The sequence below is a fragment of the Amphibalanus amphitrite genome, unplaced genomic scaffold (assembly GCF_019059575.1).
Source record: "Amphibalanus amphitrite isolate SeventyFive unplaced genomic scaffold, NRLGWU_Aamphi_draft 000122F_arrow, whole genome shotgun sequence".
NCBI lineage: Eukaryota > Metazoa > Arthropoda > Thecostraca > Balanomorpha > Balanidae > Amphibalanus > Amphibalanus amphitrite.
The window spans coordinates 867,245-890,340 of NW_024881617.1; the positions used below are offsets into that span (position 1 = coordinate 867,245).

Sequence of the window (23,096 nt, forward strand, 5' to 3'; positions counted from 1 at the left end):
CTTGGCTATTTTTGAAGATATTGGGCTAAAACTTGCAAAGGTAGTTCATCAGTGTGTGTTCTATCACATATATTCCGGTTTTTGCGAAAGTCAAAAACTTTGTGAATAAATTAAAAAATATATTTTTTTTTGTAACTGTAAATAAGTATTTTTTCAAAAAATTTCAAAATTTCGAAAATTCGAGATAGCAGTTTGATAGCATTAGCTACGTGTATTTGTAGTCCACTCATGCAAAGAAAAGAAAATGGATCTAGCTTTAAAACTGAGCTCTTGAGAGCGTTTGCCGTAATTCAGTATTTTGCATGAAAATCGGCCGACATGACGTCACTCTGACATCATTTCCGGCCAAACTATGGTAGCTAGAAAGTTTAAATTTTACCACAAGGTGTCAAATTGATGCCTCTGAGGATACCGCAAGTTTCGTGTTGATCCGTCAAACGGTTTAGAAAATATTGCTGAAAAACGGGAGGGGGGGGGCTCTGTAGAGCCCCCAGTCATGCGCAGGTTAATGTGAGTAGGGGAGACCCGGGAGGTATGGGCCCCCTGGAGGTATGGGCCATCGCAGTTTTGAAGAAGTGTTGCGCATTTTTACACATTTGACGGTGTTAACTGGTAGCAGCCATTCAGTGATTACATCCCACGTGATTTTTAAAACCTTCCTCAGTCTTCTATGGCAATGAGCGGCGATAAAGCGTTTTTGCCCTCTTCGAGTAAAATACGGTACATACAGAAAATTCGTGATGAATTTGAACCAGGCTCGTTTTATGATGTCAGACCATCGCTAACATAAAGTTTAAAGCATGCAAATTAAGACTGGATAGACAATATAAAGCTTTCTTGCAAGATTATGAGCTGAGATGCTACGCACATTCTGGCGTCCTAACCGGGAGGTTCGGGCCACCCACCCCCGTTGATCCTAAATCAATAAAATGATGCTTTCATTGAATGTCCTCTTCAAAAGTTTTAGTTTTGTCGCGCAAGGTCGAAAATTTAACTTCAAATTTCATTCGAACGGAAAAATATTATTCATCTTATTTCATGGTGGCTGATTGAGTTCACCAAAACACATATGGGCTGGGCCTAAGTGACCTCCATGAAGCAAGCTGTTGGGCGCTTATGCGGTTCCTGGGCTCTAAGAGAGATCGAGGTAGATACCAGCTACGAGTATTATTCTCATTGTCGAGAAAATAATATGAAACATGGCACCGGCCCATACCTCCCAGGCCATGGCCCATACGTGCCGGTGCATTTTGATGGATCGAAAAAGCACATGATTTATTGAAAGTTATCTCGAGACAAAATAGTTGATCCCAGATGCCTAATATCAGGCACACGTTGCAGGCGAAAGGCAATTTCACGTACACAAAGTGAAAAACCGAGTCTAGCCACTTCCCACTGGAAGAAAATTGCCTTTTCACAAAACCGGCCCATACCTCCCGGGTCTCCCCTACATGCCTACATATTGGTTTGCTGATTGTGGTGCTTAACTACAATCACAAAGTTTTTAAAAAGTAGGCATACCCCTTTGGGCATACCCAAGCAATATTTTGTTGGATAAATGAGAGAGAGAGAGAGAGAGAGAGAGAGAGAGAGAGAGAGAGAGAGAGAGAGAGAGAGAGAGAGAGAGAGTGAGAGTGAGAGTGAGAGTGAGAGTGAGAGTGAGAGTGAGAGTGAGAGTGAGAGTGAGAGTGAGAGTGAGAGTGAGAGTGAGAGTGAGAGTGAGAGTGAGAGTGAGAGTGAGAGTGAGAGTGAGAGTGAGAGTGAGAGTGAGAGTGAGAGTGAGAGTGAGAGTGAGAGTGAGAGTGAGAGTGAGAGTGAGAGAGAGAGAGAGAGAGAGAGAGAGAGAGAGAGAGAGAGAGAGAGAGAGAGAGTCGGATGATAATCGACTCTCGAGAGGGAGAGAGTCGGATGATATAGGTACTCGAGTCGGATGATGGTGACCGTCCAGCCCAGAGGCCGGAATAGCCAATAGGGTTTGAGGTGTAGGTAGAGCCGAGGAGTATGATTTATGTGTCCCCAGGGCTGAGGATAGAACAGAGGGTACCGCATGAATTGCTGCAATTCTTTGATGGTAGATAAAATATGATGCGATTGCTTAGTAATTTTAGCAGAGTGGCTACCAATGCATGCATTACTGATGACAATTGACATCATCACATAAGTAATAAAGTAAAATAAACGGTAAATAAGTCGAATTTCAACTTTCACAATGACGACGTGCACACGGGTCACCAGCCATAGTACAGTCGTGTACAGGTTGATGGTCCGCTACTCTTTATCCACCGGGTTCCTATGGCTCAGCATTGTAGGTAGAGCCGAGGAGTATGATTTATGTGTCCCCAGGGCTGAGGATAGAACAGAGGGTACCGCATGAATTGCTGCAATTCTTTGATGGTAGATAAAATATGATGCGATTGCTTAGTAATTTTAGCAGAGTGGCTACCAATGCATGCATTACTGATGACAATTGACATCATCACATAAGTAATAAAGTAAAATAAACGGTAAATAAGTCGAATTTCAACTTTCACAATGACGACGTGCACACGGGTCACCAGCCATAGTACAGTCGTGTACAGGTTGATGGTCCGCTACTCTTTATCCACCGGGTTCCTATGGCTCAGCATTGGCAGCAGCCGCCTGGTACCGGTAGGCTGTGCCGCATGACCCGAGAGTGAAGCGGCACAGTCTACCCACGCCGTTTGACATCGGCTGGGGTCGCCGGGTGGAGCGCTTTGTAGACCAGCTGTTGCGTCAGACCAGCGCGGGGGCGAGGGGCTCGTCTCAGTGGTTGGCGTGGGCTGGCGAGTGGTGTGGGGCGTGTTGGTGGACCATGGGGGCTGGGCGGGTGTGTGTGGTCACTTGCAGCATTGCACATTTTGCGTCGCTTAACAATTGCATTCCTGTTTTTGCTAAGCACAATGCACGGAAGACCCAGCGAATATAATTTACTTTACTTGTGCATTGTGCAAAACGTGATTTGGCACGGTATCGAGGAAACCATAGGTCTTGTGCCACATATATGCATGATATTTAGGCAATACGTTTATGAAAATGGTAGATTGATCCTGGATGTCAATTCGTATGCTAGATGTCGACATGTATTAAATGAACGAATGAATCAATCAATCAATAAATCGACAATCGACATGTAGGAATAAAACCGTATCAATGGCTCGCAACCACTAAAATCAAACCAGATCCTAACTCGAAAAAGTAGCTAAAGCCCCGATGAGGCTCGAACCGGGACTACACGTTGAAAGTTTTGCCAATGATCCATCATCATTCCACCAAGCTAGAGCGACCGGCAACGGCAACCACAAAAACATTCATTGACTTTGCTACCGACCGCCCGGCCCCGCCGCCCGCCCGGTGTAGCTCAGCGTAGGGGTGCTAGACTGTCAAACTGACCGGTAGTGAGAGGCCCGGTTCGAGACGCTTCGCGTGCTGGATGTTTATTTCTGTGTGGGAGGCTTTGCGATTAGCCCACTTTTCAGAAAGATTATTTGGTGACTGACCTGTTTTCTTTCTTTGCTGCAATTCATGAGGAGACCGTATGGACCCTACCTGTCCTTCCGCACCCCACTTGGGAGATGGGTGTTTGACCCCCCTGGGTTTTGTGAATATCTCTAAAGCGAATTTTTGGAGGGTGGATTACGATCGGTTCTATGCGACAAGTGACCACACACACCCAGCCCCAGGTCCGCTCACTCCCTACCCATATCACCCCCTCCCCACACCACACTCCAGCCCGCCTCATCCACCGAGCCGAGCCAAATCGACAGGCCTGACCCTTACCCCCCCCCCCTCCCCCCAGCCGGTGTAACGCAGCGTCCGGTCAAATCGCTCTACCAGGCGACCCGAGCCGGTGTCATACAGTGTGGGTAGGTTGTGCCGCCTCACTCTCGGGTCATGCGGCACAGCCTACCGGTACCAGGCGGCTGCTGCCAATGCTGAGCCATAGGAACCCGGTGGATAAAGAGTAGAGGACCATAAACCTGTACACGACTGTACTATAGCATTGGCTTCCCCAGGCCGTGCTGAAGCCATGCGGTACAACATAACCTTCCAGGGGTTTACATGTAGCGCCATCTATGAACTGGAGCATATACTGCATGTACGCGATCCGCCGCCAGGACCAAGTCGAGGGAGACATCGGCAGACTGAATGCGATTATAATCGCAACGATGCTATTCTCTCGCAGAGCTCATGCCTCACACCTTACACCTATCGCACACTTTGTCCCTGCGTGCCAGAATCTAAAATGGACCTCCTCAGGCTGGGTCGAGGGATTTCATAATCCAGGTACTTGTACTGGCACCGTTATGATTCCCGACCCGGCCCGAGCAGAGCTACCCAACTGGTCACTTTCTGAATAGTGAAACACATAATAAGCATTACCATTGACCAGACAGCAGTCTTAAATAAAACTCGTAAGATAATGAAGTGAGGATAAACAACAGCGGCATCATATTAAAATGTATTTTACAGTACCCGAAGCTTGGCGGGTTTCTTGACTAGGAACGACTACACAACTGAAAGAATACCTAAACGAGTAACAATGGTACACCAGTAAATAAGTCAGCCAGCCAGCCAGCCATGACTGTACAGAACACCTTTCAGAGAGTCCAAATGCCGATCTCGCAAAGCTCAAACACATTAACTAATCTGGAAAAAAACGAATGAAAGTGAAACAGCAGTGAAGCCAGAATATCCAAATGACTCTTCGTGGCAAGCCATTATCGGAGATTCTGATCACATGAAACCAACATCTTAATCATTTAATCATGTTTCGTAAGTACAACATTGAAATTCATAACGGTGAAATCACTCGCCCTATTTCGATCGAGCGTTGCTCCTGCCAGGCTGTTGGGGGCTACAACTACGCCTCTCTATCGCGCATACGGTCTGGCATCAGTGAGCCGAGCCGCATGAGATATCCACACTGAATACACAGGACCCCAGTCCACTGGGTAACAGTCCTTGAACGGGAACAAAAACACCGCGCCATCCATCAGTAACGTTCACAGTTGACCACACCATTTCGGAGTCGGTCAATCACAGATCAGCGGAGGAAACGCTCGGAACGACTGCTTGTAATTCGTATGGTAAAATGCCATTGAAATCTAATTCGGCCTGTAATTTAGTACAGTATCGAGAGCAGGTACAATGCGTGACGGAATGTACACGAGATTTTAAGCCCTTCCTTTGAACAATCAGAAGACGATTTCAAAACAGCAAAGATAGGGAATGACAATATCACATCCAGAACGAAGTACGATGGAGTTCACAGTTCAATTGAACTAGCCCTGAGCCGAGGTTCTGAGTGTTAATCGGACAAACCTCACTAGCTTTCGAATGAGTGTTACATCACTCAATCAGTTCACTTCATCCCGCCCAAGATCCCGCCCTCCACAACAATTTCAAAGACAAGTTCTGGTCCCAACACCTGACTTCAGGGAGACAAGTCAGTAAAGCGCCGCTCACCGGCTCTGACTGTTTCAGATAAGCAGAGTTCAATTCGTCAGTGATGGCAGCTGCTCTCCATAGCCATTATATGAAAACATCGCACAATCCTTTCCATCACTACCAATGATGATCCTTGCTTGTCTCATCACTACCAATGACAATCCAGTACAGCGCGTGTCACTAAACAAGTCCTGATGGCAAGCCTAGCGGGCGACGCAGCGCCCACTTTTTACGAGCAGCGCAATGCTAGAAAGCGGACAAAGCGAGGGCAGCTAGACCTCCACAAGTCCGCAGGTTGATATGAGATGGCTAAGTACACGTATACAGTGAAATGAGATGCCTCATTGGAGCACGTCTTAGCCATATGTGACGCCGATTAAACATCACCATTTGCAGCTAACATAAATGAGAGTAACTGCCTCAAAGTTCGCTACACAGACTGACTAATGTCAATCTCAAAGTTCAAAGTTTATCACCGTTTCACCATCCACTGATAGGGAGCCTCTTTTTATCACCATTCCCAATCGGGCGTCCGTTTCTAATGACTTGCACTGCGCAGAAGCTCTTCCAGTAACGTTTGATTCATATCACACTTGCCGCATATCCAACTCACACTAATGTCCTTCGCCAGCCGCTGGGCTCCTCCGTGATGTCTCAGTCGCCCTCCTTACAGCTCCGACAGGGCATCCTGCCGCCCCGGCGGCCGGCCGTGGTCCCTCCAGCATCGGCACTCGCGGGCAGTTGAGCGGGCAGTATGGCACGTCTGCCAGGGAGGCCGCGGCGTCTCCGGCTGCGACGGGGCCCGGCCGACCGCCGGTCACCTCAGCTGCCGCCTCAGTCGTCTCGACCGTCGGCTTCTCCGCGCCTTCCGCGGGTGCAGCCTCATCAGCAGCGGCCTGAGTCTGCTCCTGCGCCGGAGCTGGCTCCTGCGGAGGTTTCTCGGCTTCCACTATCTCCGCCTGACACAGCGGACACTTGACCTGGACGAAAAGCCAGCGGCGCAGGCAGGCGGCGTGGAACAGGTGGCGGCAGGGCAGCCGGCGCGCCTCGCTCATAGCGCAGTAGCAGATGGCGCACACGTCTCCGTACCGGCGCAGCAGCTCGGGACTGGCTTCGGGCAGGGCGGCCGCCGTGCGGGCCACCGTCCGACGCAGCGCCAGCTGCCCCCAGCCATCCCTCAGCCGGCGCCAGATGTGGAAGTAGCAGTGTGCCAGGAGCACAGCAGCGTTACCCCACGATCCTCCGCCGCGAGAGGTCTCCCAGACGCCGGCAGCCACCACCAGTAGAGCCACCAGGGTCTGGGCAGCGCCGGCGGCCGCGCGGGTACAATAAACTACATCATCCAGATGACGCCACGGCTCGCGACGCAGGGCGTCGTACAGAAACACGGCGTAAACGGTCAGCAGACCGAGCGCCTGGACGGCTAGCGTCAGCGCCGACGACGTCACCAGCAAGATCCAGAGGTCGCGCTCGAACAGACGACAGAGTAGAACTGTCAGCCATACGGGCAGCGCGGCCAGCAGGAGACAGACGAGCACCACCCGAGCGTGGCGGCCGACGCGCCGGCTGCCCGACGCGCTCAGGGACAGGACAGCAGCCTCGGCCACGTCATACGCCACCTGAGCCGTGGAGGTAAGCGCGACAAACAGCAGTACAGCCATAACAGCCAGCCGCGCCGGCACGGCCAGGTGGATCAGATCCACATAGCAGGCCAGGACCAGAGCCGTGGCCGCCTCCACCCAACCGCTGTGTTCGGCCGGCCGCACGCGCAGGAGCCAGGCCAGTGCGCGCACTGCCCACCACGAGCCGTACGCCACCGCCGCGCAGAAGCCGGCCAGGCTGATGGGAGAGGCAGTAGCGCTGGCAACGGCGCTGAGCAGTACGATATACCACTCGCCCCGCACGCTCGGTACGCTCTCGGGTACGTAGGCGAAGTAGTATCCTTGTGTGAGAACCAGACAGAGCCAGTAGGCGAGCTGGAGACGCGGCACGAACAGCGTCGCGATCAGCTGTCGCAGCGTGCCGGCGGCGCCGTACACCTGGGTAGCGTGGAAGTAGTACTTGAGGTAGAGCTGCTGGTAGTAAGCTAGACAGGCCGGCGCGCAGCCCAGCAGCCACGTCAGGCAGTTGATGATGGTGACAGCGCAGGCGCAGTTGTGCAGCAGCAGTAACTCCGAGCCGGACGCCATGCTGGCCATCAGTGCCACCACGGGCAGCGCGTTGGCCAGCAGGGAGACTCTGCGCCGAGTGTCCTCCACGTCTAGCAGCACTATGACGGTGACGGCGGCCGTCAGGTGGACCGCGATGGCCGCCATCTGACGGCGCAGGAACTCCACCTGGGCGGCGGCGGCGGCCGCGTCGGCGCCGACCGCCGCGCCGCCGCCGGCGCCCGCCCAGATCTGCCAGACGGGCACCAGCCGGAAGTAGGCGGTCAGGCCGGGCGCGGCCGGCAGCGCCGCCTCGCTACTCACGTGGTAGAACGAGAACTGGTTGGCCAGTACCAGCACGGCGGCGCTGATGTAGTGCATGTACAGCCTGACCACGTACTCGAGTGGCAGCAGTAGAACGGCCGCCGCTTGCAGCAGCACTGAGAGACACGGCGGAGGTGAGAGTCAGAGGGAGGACGACGAGCGAGAGAGACAGAAACGAGCGAGGAGAGAAACATGAGCAGTAATCGCCACGCAATCTCGATGTGGCTCACTATCGCACAATACAATACAATACAATACAGTACAATACAATGCAATAATAACTTATCATGGAGACATAAAATACAGTAAGCAGAAGTCCGTCAAGAACAAGGGAAATCATGCGAACTAAGGTGCCAGGTGGTCATAAAAAATCCAATGCAAAAATCAATCTCAGCACTGCAGAGCAACAGAAGAGAACAACAAATACAATCCCCATCCTCATTCTTCCCTACCATCCTCGTATCCATATTCCATACTCACGCGAAATGACGATGATTGTGTTGAAGACGCCGAACTTGTCGTCCACCTGCGCGGCGCCCCAGAGCAGCGTCTTATCGACCTCAAAGCGCCACAGGTAGTCGAGCAGCACCAGGCTGGGCACACGCAGGATCACATCGGCCGCCGGCTCGAAGTAGCGCTCGGTGGCCGTGAGCACGGTGTGTCCCACAGTGCCGGCCTTGCTGAGCACCGACCACATGGTGGTGGGGTGGTCACACCGGCAGAGCGGACCGGCGGCACCGGCCCGTCAGAGGGGAGAGGCCCTCACCTGGCAACAGGGGAGGGAGAGTCTGTTGTCAGCTGCCAGCCAACAGAGGAAGGTTCAGCTTTCACATAGTTATGAAAAGTTTGGCTACATACCTGTGACACGGACTACAATCATGATGTTCAAGACAGACACACTGCACTGGAAGTTGGAATGGAAGGGCAGGGGAATGGGCAATGGGACATGATACAGCTTACAGAACATCAGACACTGGTCACCAAACAGTGTAACAGATCCAAACACCTGGGCAGGCCACAAGAGACATTGGTATTAGAGCAGTTAGTACCAGGCACTAAACTGCACCAAGACAACAGCTGGGGCAGAGCATGAATGGTGACTATTGGCTACTCATACAAGGTCATACAAGGTAACCAGAATAGGACAATGGTTACCAGGACAAGGTACTGTTTACTAGGACAGGGCAGTAGCTACTAGAACATGCCAATGTAGACTAGTCAAGGCACCAGATACAAAGTCAGGAGTATTCATGCACAAGACCTGGGCAGTGCTGGTACAGTTATAGTTATAGGTGTTTGGTGGGTGACACAATAGGGCATAACTTTGCATACTGGGGCTGTAAATTCAGGACAGGTTTATGGCTACTTGGGCACCAAGCAGTGCACCAGGACTTAGCACTGGTATGAGCAAGAGCATTAGGAATAAGAGGTGTGGACACCATACAGCTGGGAGGAATACTTGTCAGCATTGTCAAGGAGTGAATTGTTGGGGCAAGATATTGAACCAGGCCTGGGTCAAGAGATAGAGCTAAGCTTAGACTGTAAATGGATTGGAGGCAGCTGGGGCACTAGGGCAAATACAACTTAAACCCAGGCACAACCACTGGGGCCAGAATGCTCTGTGCCAGGCCCAGTTCAAGATAGGGCACACACCTACTACACTCATGGCCATTGGCCCATTCAAGCCAATCAGGCACTGTGTCAAGCAAGTGGAAAAATAACACTGGGCATGGCTGCACACACAAAAGTAGAATGCAGTCATGTAATTGCCCATCAGCACAAGTTTCACAGAAAGCTACAAAATACAATCCTTATTGGGCTGATCTCTCACACGTAATACCTACATGCCAATGCCATGGCATGCCTTGTTTTAAGGAAAGCACCGTAGTTTCGTGCAACTTTGACCACCAAGGGCAACTTTGGCCCACTCCTGGAAAACAAACTTATTTTGCTGTAACTTTTTGCAATTAAGGGAAAGTGAAGTAAAACGGTAAGGGAAGCCTACCCTGACCGTCTTACCCCACTTTCCCTTGAGTGTAAAACGTTACGGCAAAATAAATTCGTTTTCCAGGAGTGAGCCAAGTTGCCCTTGGTGGTCAAAGTTGCACGGAACTACGGCATATGCTAGGTGTCAAGTGAAGAAGTCTGAAGTGTGAAGATGCTTTCAAAATCTGTGCATATATGTAGGCCTCACAATTCCACGTTAACAGACAGGGGTCCAGTGATGGGCTGTGACCTTGAGGCGGCCACCAGTTTAATATGTGAATATGTCACAACTCACAAATGTACTATTGATCATTGATGCAGGAACATGTGAGGTTAGAGGTATAAGGCCGCTTGAACATTAAATGCACCTTTTTATTCATATTACATACTTTCGAATCATACCATCCACTAACATTTAAAAAATCAAGACTAAAAAGGTTAACCTAAACACCCAATCCCCAACCCAAGGTCAAGATAAGCATCAACCTAACCTGAAAGATTACCTAGTTATTTCCTTACCGTTTGGGGCTGAAAATTGCGTGAAAACGTACAAAATACACGAAAAATATATACAGATTCTTTATGTACACATGTCACATGAATACACCTAATTTGCACCTAATGTTCAAAATTTTTGAGTCCTTTTTTAGAGTCAAAATTAGTCAAGTGTGGTCAAAATATAGTAGCAATTATTTGCTTGCTTGCAGTTCTGACGCAGGTGAGACGTTCATCAGACCGAAGTTCAAGTTGTAATTTGGTTGTAATGCACCTTTGGTGATAATTGGGGGTTGAAAATGAAGTCTCCTGAAATAAAGTGAATCAGAAAAGCTGAAAAAACTATCAATAAATCGAATTTGACACGGATTGATTGAAATATATTGGGCCGGTTCGTGTGTGTAAAATTGGCAGCCCCTTTGCAAAGGGAAACCTTTGCGCTCGGGTGGCTTCCCTTCACCCCTTTTACAGCCCTCTTCCCACCCCTTCTTCCGCTGTCATTGCAGCCTCCGGGTTTCCTCGATTTATCTACACTGCCTCAGTCATCATCTCTTCTCTTGTAAACCAATAGCTATATCATATTTCACCTGACTCTCATCCCGGCCCGCCCTACACAGACCAACACCCCTCCAGATCAGAAAACACAGGCACGGTATTCACAGGTTGGTTTATTGGCCGGGCCCGGTCTCCACGCCGGCCGCGACGGGGCCGCCACGAGCCGGCCTCCGCCACCGCCGCAGCGTATAAAAGAAGCAACAATCCAGATCACACACGCCACGCCCGACAGCGAGCGGCCGACCGCCCCCGCCCCGCTCCGCAGCCCCCCTGGCCGGACACGGGAGCTGGACCCCGAGCGGGTGACCAGCCGCGGATGACAGGGGTCCACTGGCGCGCCACGATATCAAATAAATCTCCTCCATCCAGCAACAGAACAAGTTAGCAGCAGTTTCGCAGTCACATTCACAGTCGCCTGGCGGGGGCGGGGACGGGGGCGGGGGCGGTCGGCCGCAGCCCGGGCGGGGGCGGCGCGGCGGGGCCCACAACAGAGCGGTTTGCACACTTCCTATGTACAGACATGGCGGGGACGCTCGCACTCACATACACACACACGCAGGACGCGGCCACTAGCCGACCGGTCCACGCTCGGATTCCGTTCTCTCCCCTGTTGAGCACGTTAGTTTCAAGGCGGATCACGCTTCAACGCACTACGCTACATAATATAAAGTTACCTGCAAAAGGGCGACGCGGCGCGGTACGACCATCTGATTAGCGGCTCGCTGCCTTCGTCGAAAATCGTAACAAGGCTGGGCCGAACTCCGCGGCTCCCGTAACGACGCTAGGGCCTCGCGGCGCCGCATGCGTGATTGTGAGTGGGTCCTACGCCTACTGCCGAGCCGTAGCTACGGGCGACTACGCGGTCAGTTTGGCTTGGAAGACGCAGCAGCCACCGTCTCCCGCCTGTCTTTCGTTTAGTCGCGGGAGGCAGTCGCACACACATCACACTCGGCACGCCCAAGACGGGCGGCCCTCGTCAGCAGCCGCTCAGTCAGACAGAGGTCAGGTCGGGTCAGATCGGGTCAGGAGAGCGCGGCGGGCGCGGCGCGGCGAGCTGTCTGCACACTGTTCGCTCACAGAGCCGGCGGCGGCGGCTCGGCGGATTGTTTCGTCTGTGACCTATCGTTCAGCGCTGCCGGCGCGGCGGCGCGGGGCGACACTAGCGCCGCGGCACTGCGGCGGCGAGTCGAGGCACTGCTGGTGGCACGCGGCGTCCCCGTTAGATGGGGCGGGTGAAGTTGGCGGGGAACAGACCCTTCTGACCGGTGGACTCCTTCACTCCCATCAGCCAGCCCTCCTCCTGAAAGACAGAGAGAAAGAGTGGGGTCAGGACATAACACGACAGCGCGCTACTTACAGTGTGCATAGATTTAGCAAGACCTCCATGAGGAAAATTTCTTAGACGTGATTATATTACACGGACGAGAGCACGAGCTGTTTGTATTTGTTCGTGATCCAAGTCACGCATGGCATAGAATAATTGTCTTTGATCTTCGAGATCTAGCCTCGCATACGAAGCCCACAAAACAGGACACCAGCACGATCTCATCAACCCTCAAACATCACTGCCCATCGTATGGTCCTTTCAACTTCTCGCCGCCTCATGGCACCCCATCCCTCGTCCTAGTAACACCTAACCCACCACACGGTCTCTCTCTCTCTCTCTCTCTCTCTCTCTCTCTCTCTCTCTCTCTCTCTCTCTCTCTCTCTCTCTCTCTCTCTCTCTCTCTCGCTCTCTCCTCCGGCGTCCCGTTGACCTCACCTGTTCCTCCTGATCGTCATACTCCACCACCTGAATACACTCGGCCACCTCGAAACTGAGCTCGTCAGCGTCCTCGGCCTGGTACTTGTAGGCGGCCTTCACCCGGTACAGCACTCCTGGGGGCAGGTTATCCGTGGTGGCCCCTGCGGCAGCGACGGATAGAGGGCTAGTGAGACAGTGAATGAGAGACGGGTTGGCAATGAGCGAAGAGAGGCCTGAATAGAGGAAGCAAATGAGGGGAGCAGCGAGGAATCTATGTCGAAGACTGATAGAATCGAGAAGCGAAAATACAGGTCAAGGTGGAGGTTCTAAAATACGGTGAAGCTGGAGCAACTGATCAGACATACAGGACAAAAGTACTCTCTTCGCTGACTTCTCACTTGAATAGGCACTGCGTGACTAATTTGTATTCAACGAAAAAAGCAGCTAGTTCACAACACTAACAGTATCAGTAGAAGCAGCAGAACTCAGAAATCTACCAGCAGGTCCACTACAGGGTCCCAACCCCCACCCACAACTGACCGGCGGCGCCCCCTCCCGTCCCTCCCTCCGCCGGCCCGCCACCTACCGACGGGAATGTCGTAGAGCTCCTCCGGGCGCACCTTGGCGCCCCCGTTGAGAGAGGCGCGCGCCGCACCTGGCGGGAGCACAGAGCCGGCCGCTCACTAGGGCGCCCACCGGGCCGGGACGGGAGGGGAGGGAGGGGCGCCGCCGTGGGAGCTAAGGGAACTGTCGGGGCCATCAGCACACAACAAACGGGCCAATGGTGAGGGGTTATAGGTTGCTGAAGGACTGATATCTCAAGGAGGTGAGCGGTGCTGACAACGCATGTGTAGTGTGAACGCAATGTGAATAAGGCAGGGTTAAAAACGGCAAAAATTAGCACACAACGCTAAGTGAGGCGCTCACAAACGGAGCATGCTCGGCGGGAACTGGAGGCAAGTGGGTATTGGGGATACGAGACCAGCAGACGCAGGGTAAGCAAACCCTCCGCCAATACGGGGCAGGGCAGCGAAGCAGACACACACACACTAAGACATACGCCTTGGAAAGACATACGCCTTGGAAACTGGACGGTCCGCCGACGTACTGGTTGACGGGCATGCTAGCTAGTGCATGAATACACGGTTAGGCGGGGTAAGACAAAACAAACACTCATAGATTCATACAACCAGTTCCCCTAGCAACACAAAACAGCGGATATTTATGTAAATGTGCGCCACGATGTCTTCCGTGCATTCACAGAAAACATGAAAAATAAGTCGGCATTCCGCTTACACTACAGAAGGATAACGGAGAGTCATGCGCTTTGATGACTACACCCGATTCAAGCGTCATTTCCAACAGCGGCCTAGCATTTCAGCTGAGCTATCCCTCTTCATCGCGCCGTATAAGGGCCGTGAAACTAGGCGAATGGTGTAAGCGTGAGACAAAACAATATTTCTGGTTCAGGGGAGTAACCACAAGTGAAGTCAATCGGAGCTGACTGCGAGCATATGTCGATCACTAGGGACTATTCTCGGTAGAAATCACAAGCTCGTGGGTGTGACCACATCAAGATGCTACATCGCAACGCAGCATTTCGACGAAGTTCGAAGCGCAACCGAAAACGTCTACAAACTGGAACAAACTGGAGACCAATTTAACGAATTTCTGAAAACGCTGCATTCACGACCTCATAAAATCAGAAAATTACATTGAAATTTCGAGCTTCCAGCTCGAAATTTTGCGCGCCTTCTACGGCCATGCTCCCCAGCAATCAGGCTAAAATGCTGAGGGAGGGGGGGGGGAATGCCGCCGCGTCATTTGGTGGTTTTACCGGCAAATGGCGGGCAAAAGCGGTGCGAGACGTAGTCCGATGAGTACACACTACGCAAATCAGCAAAGAGCATGCAAATGATAGAAGGCGCAGGAAATGCTTCATATGAAAAGGCATTTCTATAAACTAAGTGGCATGCCTTCTTGTGCATTAATCCAAGTTCGTTACGGATAATTGTACTGCTACAGTCAAATTGAAAACTTCAGCTTCTGCTGCACTAAACGACTAAACTGCAATCACGGCATCATCAATCACATTCAAGTCTCCGCCATATGAGGATGATCTCCATGCATTTCTAGAACAAATGGGATCGACTGCAATCTATTACTTCTTTGCCACACGGATACCACGCTATACACTGGTCAAGGTGTCGCTATATAAAGGCTAGGGTGGTCACTCATGGTCAGGATACTACCACAACACTCACAAACACCACAGGGCAGCAGCACTGTTACAGACCGGCTATATAACTACTGCTACTAAAACCACACGTTAGCCAACTGCAGGGGTTCACGCTGCAAGGATCACAACAAACTACTGCGGACCACCCGAGACCACTCGGGACCACATCAAACCACTATCAGACCACCCAGGATCAGACAGGACCTGTCCAGCGCTCGGACGCCGCGCAGCCCTCTCAGCCGGCCCGGGTCAGTCAGCACACTCACCGGACGGCACGTCTCCGTTGAAGTCGCCGTTCTCCTTCTTATAGGAGATCTCCTCGTAGGGTCGCGGGTCCTCCCTGTTTGACTTGTTCCTGTCAAGAGAGCCGTCCGCGTCAGCCGCTGGCGAGCCTCCAGCGCGGGCGGCCGGCGGCGAGGCGTCCGTCTCCGGCACGCTGGGGAGGGAGGGGTACACTCCTGATACCGTGGACGGCTCGGGCTCGGCCACCGGCGCCGACCGCTCGGCCGGCTCCTCGCCCGCCTCGGGTGTGCGCGGCGGCTTGGGCGGCGGCTCGGTCTGCGCGCCGAGCGCCGGCCCGTCAGCGGAGGAGCGAGCGCTGGCCGCCACCTCTCCGGGCGAGCGGTCCGCCTCCGCGGCCGCCGGAGAGGGCGACGCCTGCTCGGCGCCGGGCGAGTCACCTTCGCTGGAACGAGCGGCCTCGGTCAGCGCGGCATGCGGCGGCGGGGGCGGCGCGGGCGACACCTCGAGGATCTGCTCGCCGCTGTCGTAAGGCGGCGGCGGTGAGGAGGGGATGGGCGGCGGCGGCGGCGTGGGCGCGCCCGGCCGCGGACTCTCCAGGAAGGGGTTGTGCCGGCGCCGCTGGCGGTGCGGTGACGCGCCGGCCGCCGGCTGACGGAACGGGTTCGTGTCCGGTCCGGCGCCGTCCCCGCCGTCCGCCGCGCCCGGCTCGTGCGGCGTCGACGGTGACGACACGTGGAAGGTGGCGGCGCGCGCCACAGTGGGCCGCGTCGGCGGCCGCTCCTGGTGCCGCACAGAGAGCCGCTTGGTGAGCGCCGTCAGCGTCTGCCGGATCCCCGCCGAGCCGCCGGAGCCGCCGGCCGCGCTGGCGCCGGGCCGCACCAGGCGTACGTCGTCCTGACCGCTGCGTGCGCACGCCGCCGGCAGACAGAGAGGGAGACACACAGGCACACGAGGGGGGCGGGCGTTAGCCGGACATGCAGCGAGCGGGCCGCGCCGGCCTCGAGTCGTGGAGGGGCGCGCACACCGTACAACTGGCGACAGCGAGCTGGCGGGGGGGGGGGGGGGCTGACACCGACTGGCGGGGACTGAGGCCATGCAGGTAGGTGCGGGACAGAGCAGGGAGATACAGAATATTATAGATGCCGGATACGGACAGGATAGAAGCGGATGAGACAGGCAGCGCTAGCTAGCTGCACACAGACAACACCACTACACCGATAGCCCCGCTACAAACACAGCTTTTATAATGCACCACCTGTTTGTGATATCCAGCACAGAACTCCAAGTAGACAAGTTCTGCAACGACAGTAGTTTGAACTGAAGTTTCTCTCCAATCACCCAGCTGGTTAGCAAACTAGATCTCGCATGCAGAGAGAAGTTGCAACTACCGAGCGCCGAAAAGCCCCAATATCACGTCCAGTCACAGCAAGCATTGGAGCCCCGCATTCACCCCCACCACAGGCTGCCATGGCCCGCCGCCCAGCAGACCCGGGAACTGTAAAAACGTCCAATGACAGAGCACACCTTACTCCGGCAGCATGCGACACGCGACACCTTGGATTGGAGTGAGAACTACTGCAGAGCCGGCTACTGCGATGGCCGATGTTTGAACAACTCATCTGCCCGGGAGGACACGGTGTATCTGAGGAACAATGTCCCTGAATAGATACGAATATTCCATCGCAGGAGTGAATAATAATATCGAATCAACAAGAAATTCATATCCGGCCGAGCAGTGTACGCATCTGTGCCATAAGGCGACGAATGATAACGAATCGTTTCTCAGTGATAAACATTAGTTACAAATGCAGTAGATGTTCAGCTGCCTTTGCGCTTCGACCGGGCAGTCACTGGCCAGACAAAACAAAACCAATTCCTGCACGTCAGCACAGAGCACCTGATTAAAACCGAGCGATTCCTGCTTCGTAACGCAACAGTGCGGAAACATAAGCACACATTTCAATGAATGCGCATCCAGCGACTTTCTTTGCCTTTTTAAATCTTCGTCACTTAGAAAACATGATACCACTAACTACTAAGGATAAAAATGCATTTGACGATACCTTAAAATGAGAATAACTTGTGAAAATACAACATCATCAGCAAATGCCATTCATCATAAAATCACTGGCAACAATTTATGCTCAAATCTATGAAACAGAGCGTCCAAGAGGGTTAAAGAAATGAAATGCTAAAATTATCGAAAACCATGCCAGGTGAGGGGTACAACAAGAATGAGAAATTAGAGCAGCGAAACAGAGTTCATGCACAAAAAGATCCAGATTCAGTCAGCGCTAAAGCGTTCACTAACAAATAGATCAGTAACACCAATCACATCGTTGCGAGACAGACGACAAAGAACAAAAGCTAGGCAAGACATGCAAGTGAGAGCTCGCAAACCGATTGTCTAGGAACGATTCATCTTCGAAACGCTCTAGGTAGAAATTAAGAACAGGTCAAGATGCATGCGAGCTGGCACATTTCAGAACACTTGGGAGGTTTGAAAGCTCGGAAACACTCAGCTGTGCAAAATATAACTTAAAAGGAGTCAACTTCATCCAAGTATTGTGTGAAATGTGCCAGCTCACAACGCCACAACAAGAAACACCACCAGTGTTGTGCGCGGTAGCCGAGGCACGCCAATTGTTAAACCATCGTCCGGACGGTTGGCCAAACGCAGACGGACGAAGACGAAGACGCGGGCCAAGACTGACGGAGACGGAGACGGAGACGGGCCGGACGGACGAACGTTCCCAGACATCGGCGACGGCCGGGCGCCGGCACACACCCCAGCGGAGAGAGGACACGGCGGGACGGGAGCGGGGAGGTGAGAGGGCCGGACGGTAGGGGACGAGAGGACGGCCAGGGAGAGATATAGAGAGGGTTTGGAGAGGAGGGAGCGCGGAGAGCCAGTTCGAGGTGCCAACCGGGTCACTACCACACTGATATAAAGGTCTGGACACATATAGACAGGGCAGGGAGGGCAGTGACTAACAGGGTGCCTACTGCCTAACATTCAAGGGTAGTGCACACAAATACACACCACCGCGACGGTGTTGGTTGAGCGAACCATTCCAGGTCGTAATGAAAATTAAAACAGCGCGCGGCAAGACCATGCAATCGAGTGAGTGAGCCAGCCAGTGAGAAACAAGAGCCTAACAACTGAATCTGAGACTGCGGTCTAACGTTAATCAGTGTTTACGCTCGCAGTGGCAAACGCGACGCGCACGCATGAAGTATTCACACAGCGTCGGGGCGAACACTTACGTGGGCGAGGCGGGCGTCGGCGCCGTCGGCGATTTGGGCGACTTGGGAACGTTGCGCCGCGTCGTATACTTGCCCGTGTTGGAGTCCTTCTGTAGTGCATCCATCACAGACTCGAGCTCCAACTGTACCTGTGGGTAGGATGCCGTCCCGTTCAGCACCAGACAGACAGAGAGGCAGCGGCTCCGTAACCCAGACAGCAAGCGACGCACCAGGCTTGAAAGCTTTCGGCTTCACGGCCCCAAGCATTGCTGATACCCACAGTAATATGTGAACGAGTTGTATTCCCAATGCTGCTGATTTTTATCCAATGTAAGTTGTAACGTTTGTAAAGCACGGCAACGATGATCGCAGAGATGAAGCAAGGCAGCGGCAGAATTGATAGCAATAGGTAGAGATAGCCAAGCCTTACCAGCCCTCGCTCTCATCCATGACACCCCATAACTGAGTCAATTCACGGGGTACAGATATTAGTCCACCGGGGTACACACAGAGTGCGCCATCCGCCGCGGTGCAGGGGGCGGTACAGAGTGCGTAGTACAGCCGGAGTACAGGGGATAGTACCGTCACCGTAGAGTACCACCTCAGACCACCGGCCGGGCACCGCCGGGCCGTCCGATCATTGCCGCAGACACGCTGCCGACAGCGGGCACAGCACGAGGGAGACGCCGTCACCGCGAGCTAGGCACCAACGTAGTAGCCCTGTCCGCGGGAGACAGGGTGGCAGGCCGGCACCAGTCGGCTGGAGAGCAGACAGACAGACAAACGGGAAGGGAGGGGCGGGCCGGGGGGCTATTTCCATGGTATATCCTGTGGCTAAAGTAGCTGGAGAGACTGGGGGTGGATTATATCCATGGTATGATCCCTAGGGGTTAAGGAACTGGAGCACCCAGGGAGTTATATCCAGGGTTGGCAAGGGTCAGGTGAAATGTTAGGGACTGGAGATGCTATATTCAGGGTTGGCTGGGGCCACAGAGGGTTGGTAGGGGCACTATATCCAGGGTTGCCGGGGGGTATGGGCCAGGGGCGAGTCAGGGTGATGTGAGTAGACATGGTCCGACAGACAGCAGCGCGCAGTCGGTCGGCGGGCGCGGCACAGCGACAGAGCCGAGGAAGAAATAGCTCACATGCTCCGATACCTTGGCCGCCTCCGTGTGGAAGTTATTCTCTGCCATGAACAGCGTTTGCATGTTCGACACCAAGAATGGTATCCTGTAACAGACCAGGAGGGGGGGGGGGGGGCACATCATTAGGACACTTATCCAGACCAGAGGAATGTTGGCGTTATGCGCGGCGGGTGATCTTACCTATTGGTGTGATCTTACAGACTAATGGTACAAAAGGTATCATCCTCGTTCGGATCCACTTCAGATAAAAACACTTAACAACTTTCCAGAGACAAACAAGAAAAACAAACACTTCAACTCAGAATTTCAAAAAGTGAAGACTGTAACAATCTTATCCTCTGTTCCAACCCCTTCGCAACCACCAAACATACCTCCCCCGTTGTCTCTCTCCCCTCCCGTCCCGTTCGTAGCTCCGCACCTCGAGTCGTAGAGTGCCGGCAGCTCGTCGTACAGCTCGTTGTTCATGACCTCGAAGGTGCGCCGCGCCTCCTCCAGCACCTCGTGCTGCTTGGCGATCTTGGTCTGGTCGCGCTTCTTGGTGTTATTCTGCAGTGCCTCGTAGTTGTGCCGGTGGCTGTCGTAGTCGACCAGCTTCCGGCCGCGCTTCTCAACTTTCCTCTGTAGAATGGAAAGAGAGAGGGATGTGCGTCAGATAACAGTACATAGTCATACGTCCCACATTTAGATTCTGTCAGGGAGTTGAAGGGTGCAATGTACATGCCATGCGACACTGCGAGCTCCCTGACCATTTCGCTCAGTAACAGAGCTTGAGAGGGAGACGTCAGGTCTTATTATCGAGATTAACCTTTTACACTTATGGATATCGATCGAAGAAGATGGGAGGCATACAAACCACACAACAATCATTACATTGTTCTTGGGGAGTGGGATGGGAAATGAAGCAGACGGGTCACACCCACAACCTTTCTAGAGTCCCCGTGATAAAACGAAGATAAGAGCGTGCATAGTTATAGATTCCATATGTTTTAGCTCCGAAAAAAAACTGCCAGACATGGGATATCAAGTCGACACACTTTATGGACGTTGCACATATGATTCTTGACATTATCGGGAGGAAAAACTGGCGGGGGACGAGGGGAGGGAAAGTGAGCGGCGAAACATTGGAAATATGAGACGACGCGGTTGAATCACGCATGTTACAAAATACAACACAACCTGTTTGTCGATTCGCCTACAATCTACCCATACACTAACCATCCTTCCTTCCGTCCGCACACGCTTTCATCCCCTCATATCACCTCCGCGTCAGGGCCTTGCGGAGTCATAACCACCAGCGATTTCGAGCCGCGGTGTTACCACGGAATTTATCCACCAGCCCCGGTCGAGACGGCGCCTCGCTCGTCACGGTAGTGCTCCCCAGCCTCGCGAGCGGCTTAACGTCGGCGATTCAGGACGGGAAGAAGGCCGGTCGGCGCTGGCAAGGAGGGAAGGACGCCGCCGCCGCCGCTACCTACAGCAGCCGCCAGCTGGCAGTAGGCCCGGAGACAGTTTCAATTTTTCCGGGCCGTCCGACGCCCGGCTGAGCCGCATTCTGGGCGCTCAAGGAGCCGGGCAGCCGCCGCGCGCGGTAAATGGGCTCTGCTGAATGGGAATACCGAGAGGGGGAATATGGGGTGGTGAGGGGGAGGAAAGTGACCGTCACCGGGCTTCTCAGCAGCTGGGGAGCGCATAAAATAGTAATGCATTCCAGCCTGGCACACCGAGCCAACATATTTAGACCAAGTAATCCGGTCTATCGCAACAGCATGAGTTGACCTCAAATGTGCGGTAAGCCCCGTTTAACCTGCATACAAGATGTAACTGCGTGTGACAGTAGCTTATGTAGGAACTAGGATTGAATTCACAATGGTTTTATCAAAGAAACATACCCAAGGTCAAGTTGCATATTAAGCCAAGGTCATGCTAAAACGAAGAGCCGCCTGGATAATTCAACAATCTAACTATATAGCTTCGATATCACAGATTTCAGCCAAACCCAGGCAGAACAGTCGTTTTGTTCTTGTCCACTGATGCATTACTATTCACTGCCATTGTGGACAAGTAAGATTGACTTTGGGGAATGAGAACAATAGCACTGCTAGCAGTGAATGGTAAATTACAAGTTGTATGGCAATTCAGGCGATCAAGCCAAAGTAAAAGGTAGCATGTGGTCACCAACCAGGCACTACAGGCTGAATGTTTGCAATGTTAAATCGGCAAAGGAGCCCACAGTTCAACTGAAAAAAATGGAGCAAATTTTTACGATTGTAGCCCGATAGTTCCTTGCCTACGCACCTAAAACACTTGACCAATTAAACACAAACCGCAACAAACATTACTATCAGGATTACTATTGCGAGGCCTGAGTGACCACTGACCAGTGAAGAATGCACAAACACTCAACAGCTCTTCACACTTGGGAATTCACTGCACACACACTTGAACACCGTCACCCATTCTGTGTACACAGAACGACTATCACCTCCGACCAAAGCCCGACCACAAACCACACAGCACACACTCAGTTACCATAACACACGGTTATGCCCAGCCAGCACGACACTGGGGAATAGATAGGACGGGGCGTAGCCGGCAGGAAAACATCCCACTCGGTCACAGCCGCAACCTCAGGGAGGCCATTCGCCGGTGCGTGGTGCGAAACAGTCGTTAGGTTTTCTTCTGCGCCCAGGAATCCAACACGATCACGGCATCCCACGGATCTGCTCCATTTGGGTAAAACACATTCAGCCCCTTATCCTATTCCGATCCCCATTCCCAAATTATTACCCCACAGCCCCGCGATACACCCTAACGCGGCGGTCGATGTGAGGTACGTACCCGCACTTCTGGGAACTGTGAGCTGTAGGTATTGAGCGGCTCGAGCACCTGGTCGGACAGTTTGTGACAGTAGTCGGCCCAGAGCAGCTCGAGCTCACGCGCCTGCCGCTCCAGTCGGTCTCGGTCCGACCATTCTGGCTCGTACATGTCGTATATGGTGTCCATCAGGGATTTGTTGGCCGCCTGCATCGCTGTAGAAGCGGAGAGGATCGTCAGATGCATGAAGAAAAATCGTCATGCGAGGGAGGGAAAAAATTCCGACGCTTGGAGAAAATCGTCAGGGGGGAGGGCAAAATCGCCAGGAGGGGAGAAGACCTAGATAACAAATCGTCATAAAATGTTTGAATCAGCTGAGATAGGCTTTGGTGCAAACATGAGATTGATCATCAAAAGGTTCAATCTCATGTTTGAAAAAAAATGACTCGAACTGCCGCATCACTTCTCGACAAACTTCAGCATGATGCAGGGAAAATCCAGACAAAAAAGATAAAAATGTTCCGACAACTGACAAACATGTCACATATGGGTGGCGCATGTTCGCAGATACGTCAACAAAGTAAACACAACTCGTTAGATATCATCTGAACAAGAGACTTGCGTGTTACGTGCTTGCAAATTGCAGCATTACGAGCACTGATACAACAGTGCGCCATTCATCGGTACCT

General features: G+C 52.9%; 2 protein-coding genes across 11 annotated transcripts in view; both read right to left on the reverse strand.

Moving 5' to 3' along the window:
* Positions 1–4,464: 4,464 nt before the first annotated feature.
* LOC122381594 (RING finger protein 145-like) lies at positions 4,465–10,839 on the reverse strand. 2 transcript variants are annotated; one of them, XM_043365951.1, is made up of 3 exons: positions 10,446–10,839; positions 8,421–8,706; positions 4,465–8,056 (listed from the first exon to the last, which is right to left on the reverse strand). In XM_043365951.1, the coding sequence occupies exons 2-3, from the start codon at positions 8,635–8,637 to the stop codon at positions 6,084–6,086; spliced, it is 2,190 nt and encodes a 729-aa protein (XP_043221886.1). In that variant the 5' UTR covers positions 8,638–8,706; positions 10,446–10,839; the 3' UTR covers positions 4,465–6,083. The 2 variants fall into 2 exon arrangements, with proteins under 2 accessions (XP_043221886.1, XP_043221887.1); XM_043365952.1 differs by lacking the exon at positions 10,446–10,839 and adding an exon at positions 10,316–10,362.
* Positions 10,840–11,071: 232 nt separating this feature from the next.
* The window catches only part of LOC122381551 (myc box-dependent-interacting protein 1-like), a 32,230-nt gene continuing 20,205 nt past the window's right edge, over positions 11,072–23,096 (reverse strand). For 2 of the 9 annotated variants that reach the window (XM_043365844.1, XM_043365847.1), the window contains exons 3-10: positions 22,432–22,622; positions 20,012–20,211; positions 19,606–19,678; positions 18,470–18,597; positions 15,226–16,103; positions 13,307–13,375; positions 12,739–12,881; positions 11,072–12,276 (exon numbers count right to left, since the gene is read on the reverse strand). In XM_043365844.1, the coding sequence (XP_043221779.1) occupies positions 12,196–12,276; positions 12,739–12,881; positions 13,307–13,375; positions 15,226–16,103; positions 18,470–18,597; positions 19,606–19,678; positions 20,012–20,211; positions 22,432–22,622 (1,763 nt within the window). In that variant the 3' untranslated portion in view covers positions 11,072–12,195. Of the gene's footprint in view, positions 12,277–12,738; positions 12,882–13,306; positions 13,376–15,225; positions 16,104–18,469; positions 18,598–19,593; positions 19,679–20,011; positions 20,212–22,431; positions 22,623–23,096 lie in introns of all 9 variants that reach the window. The other 7 variants (XM_043365843.1, XM_043365846.1, XM_043365848.1 and 4 more) reach the window with 6 other exon arrangements.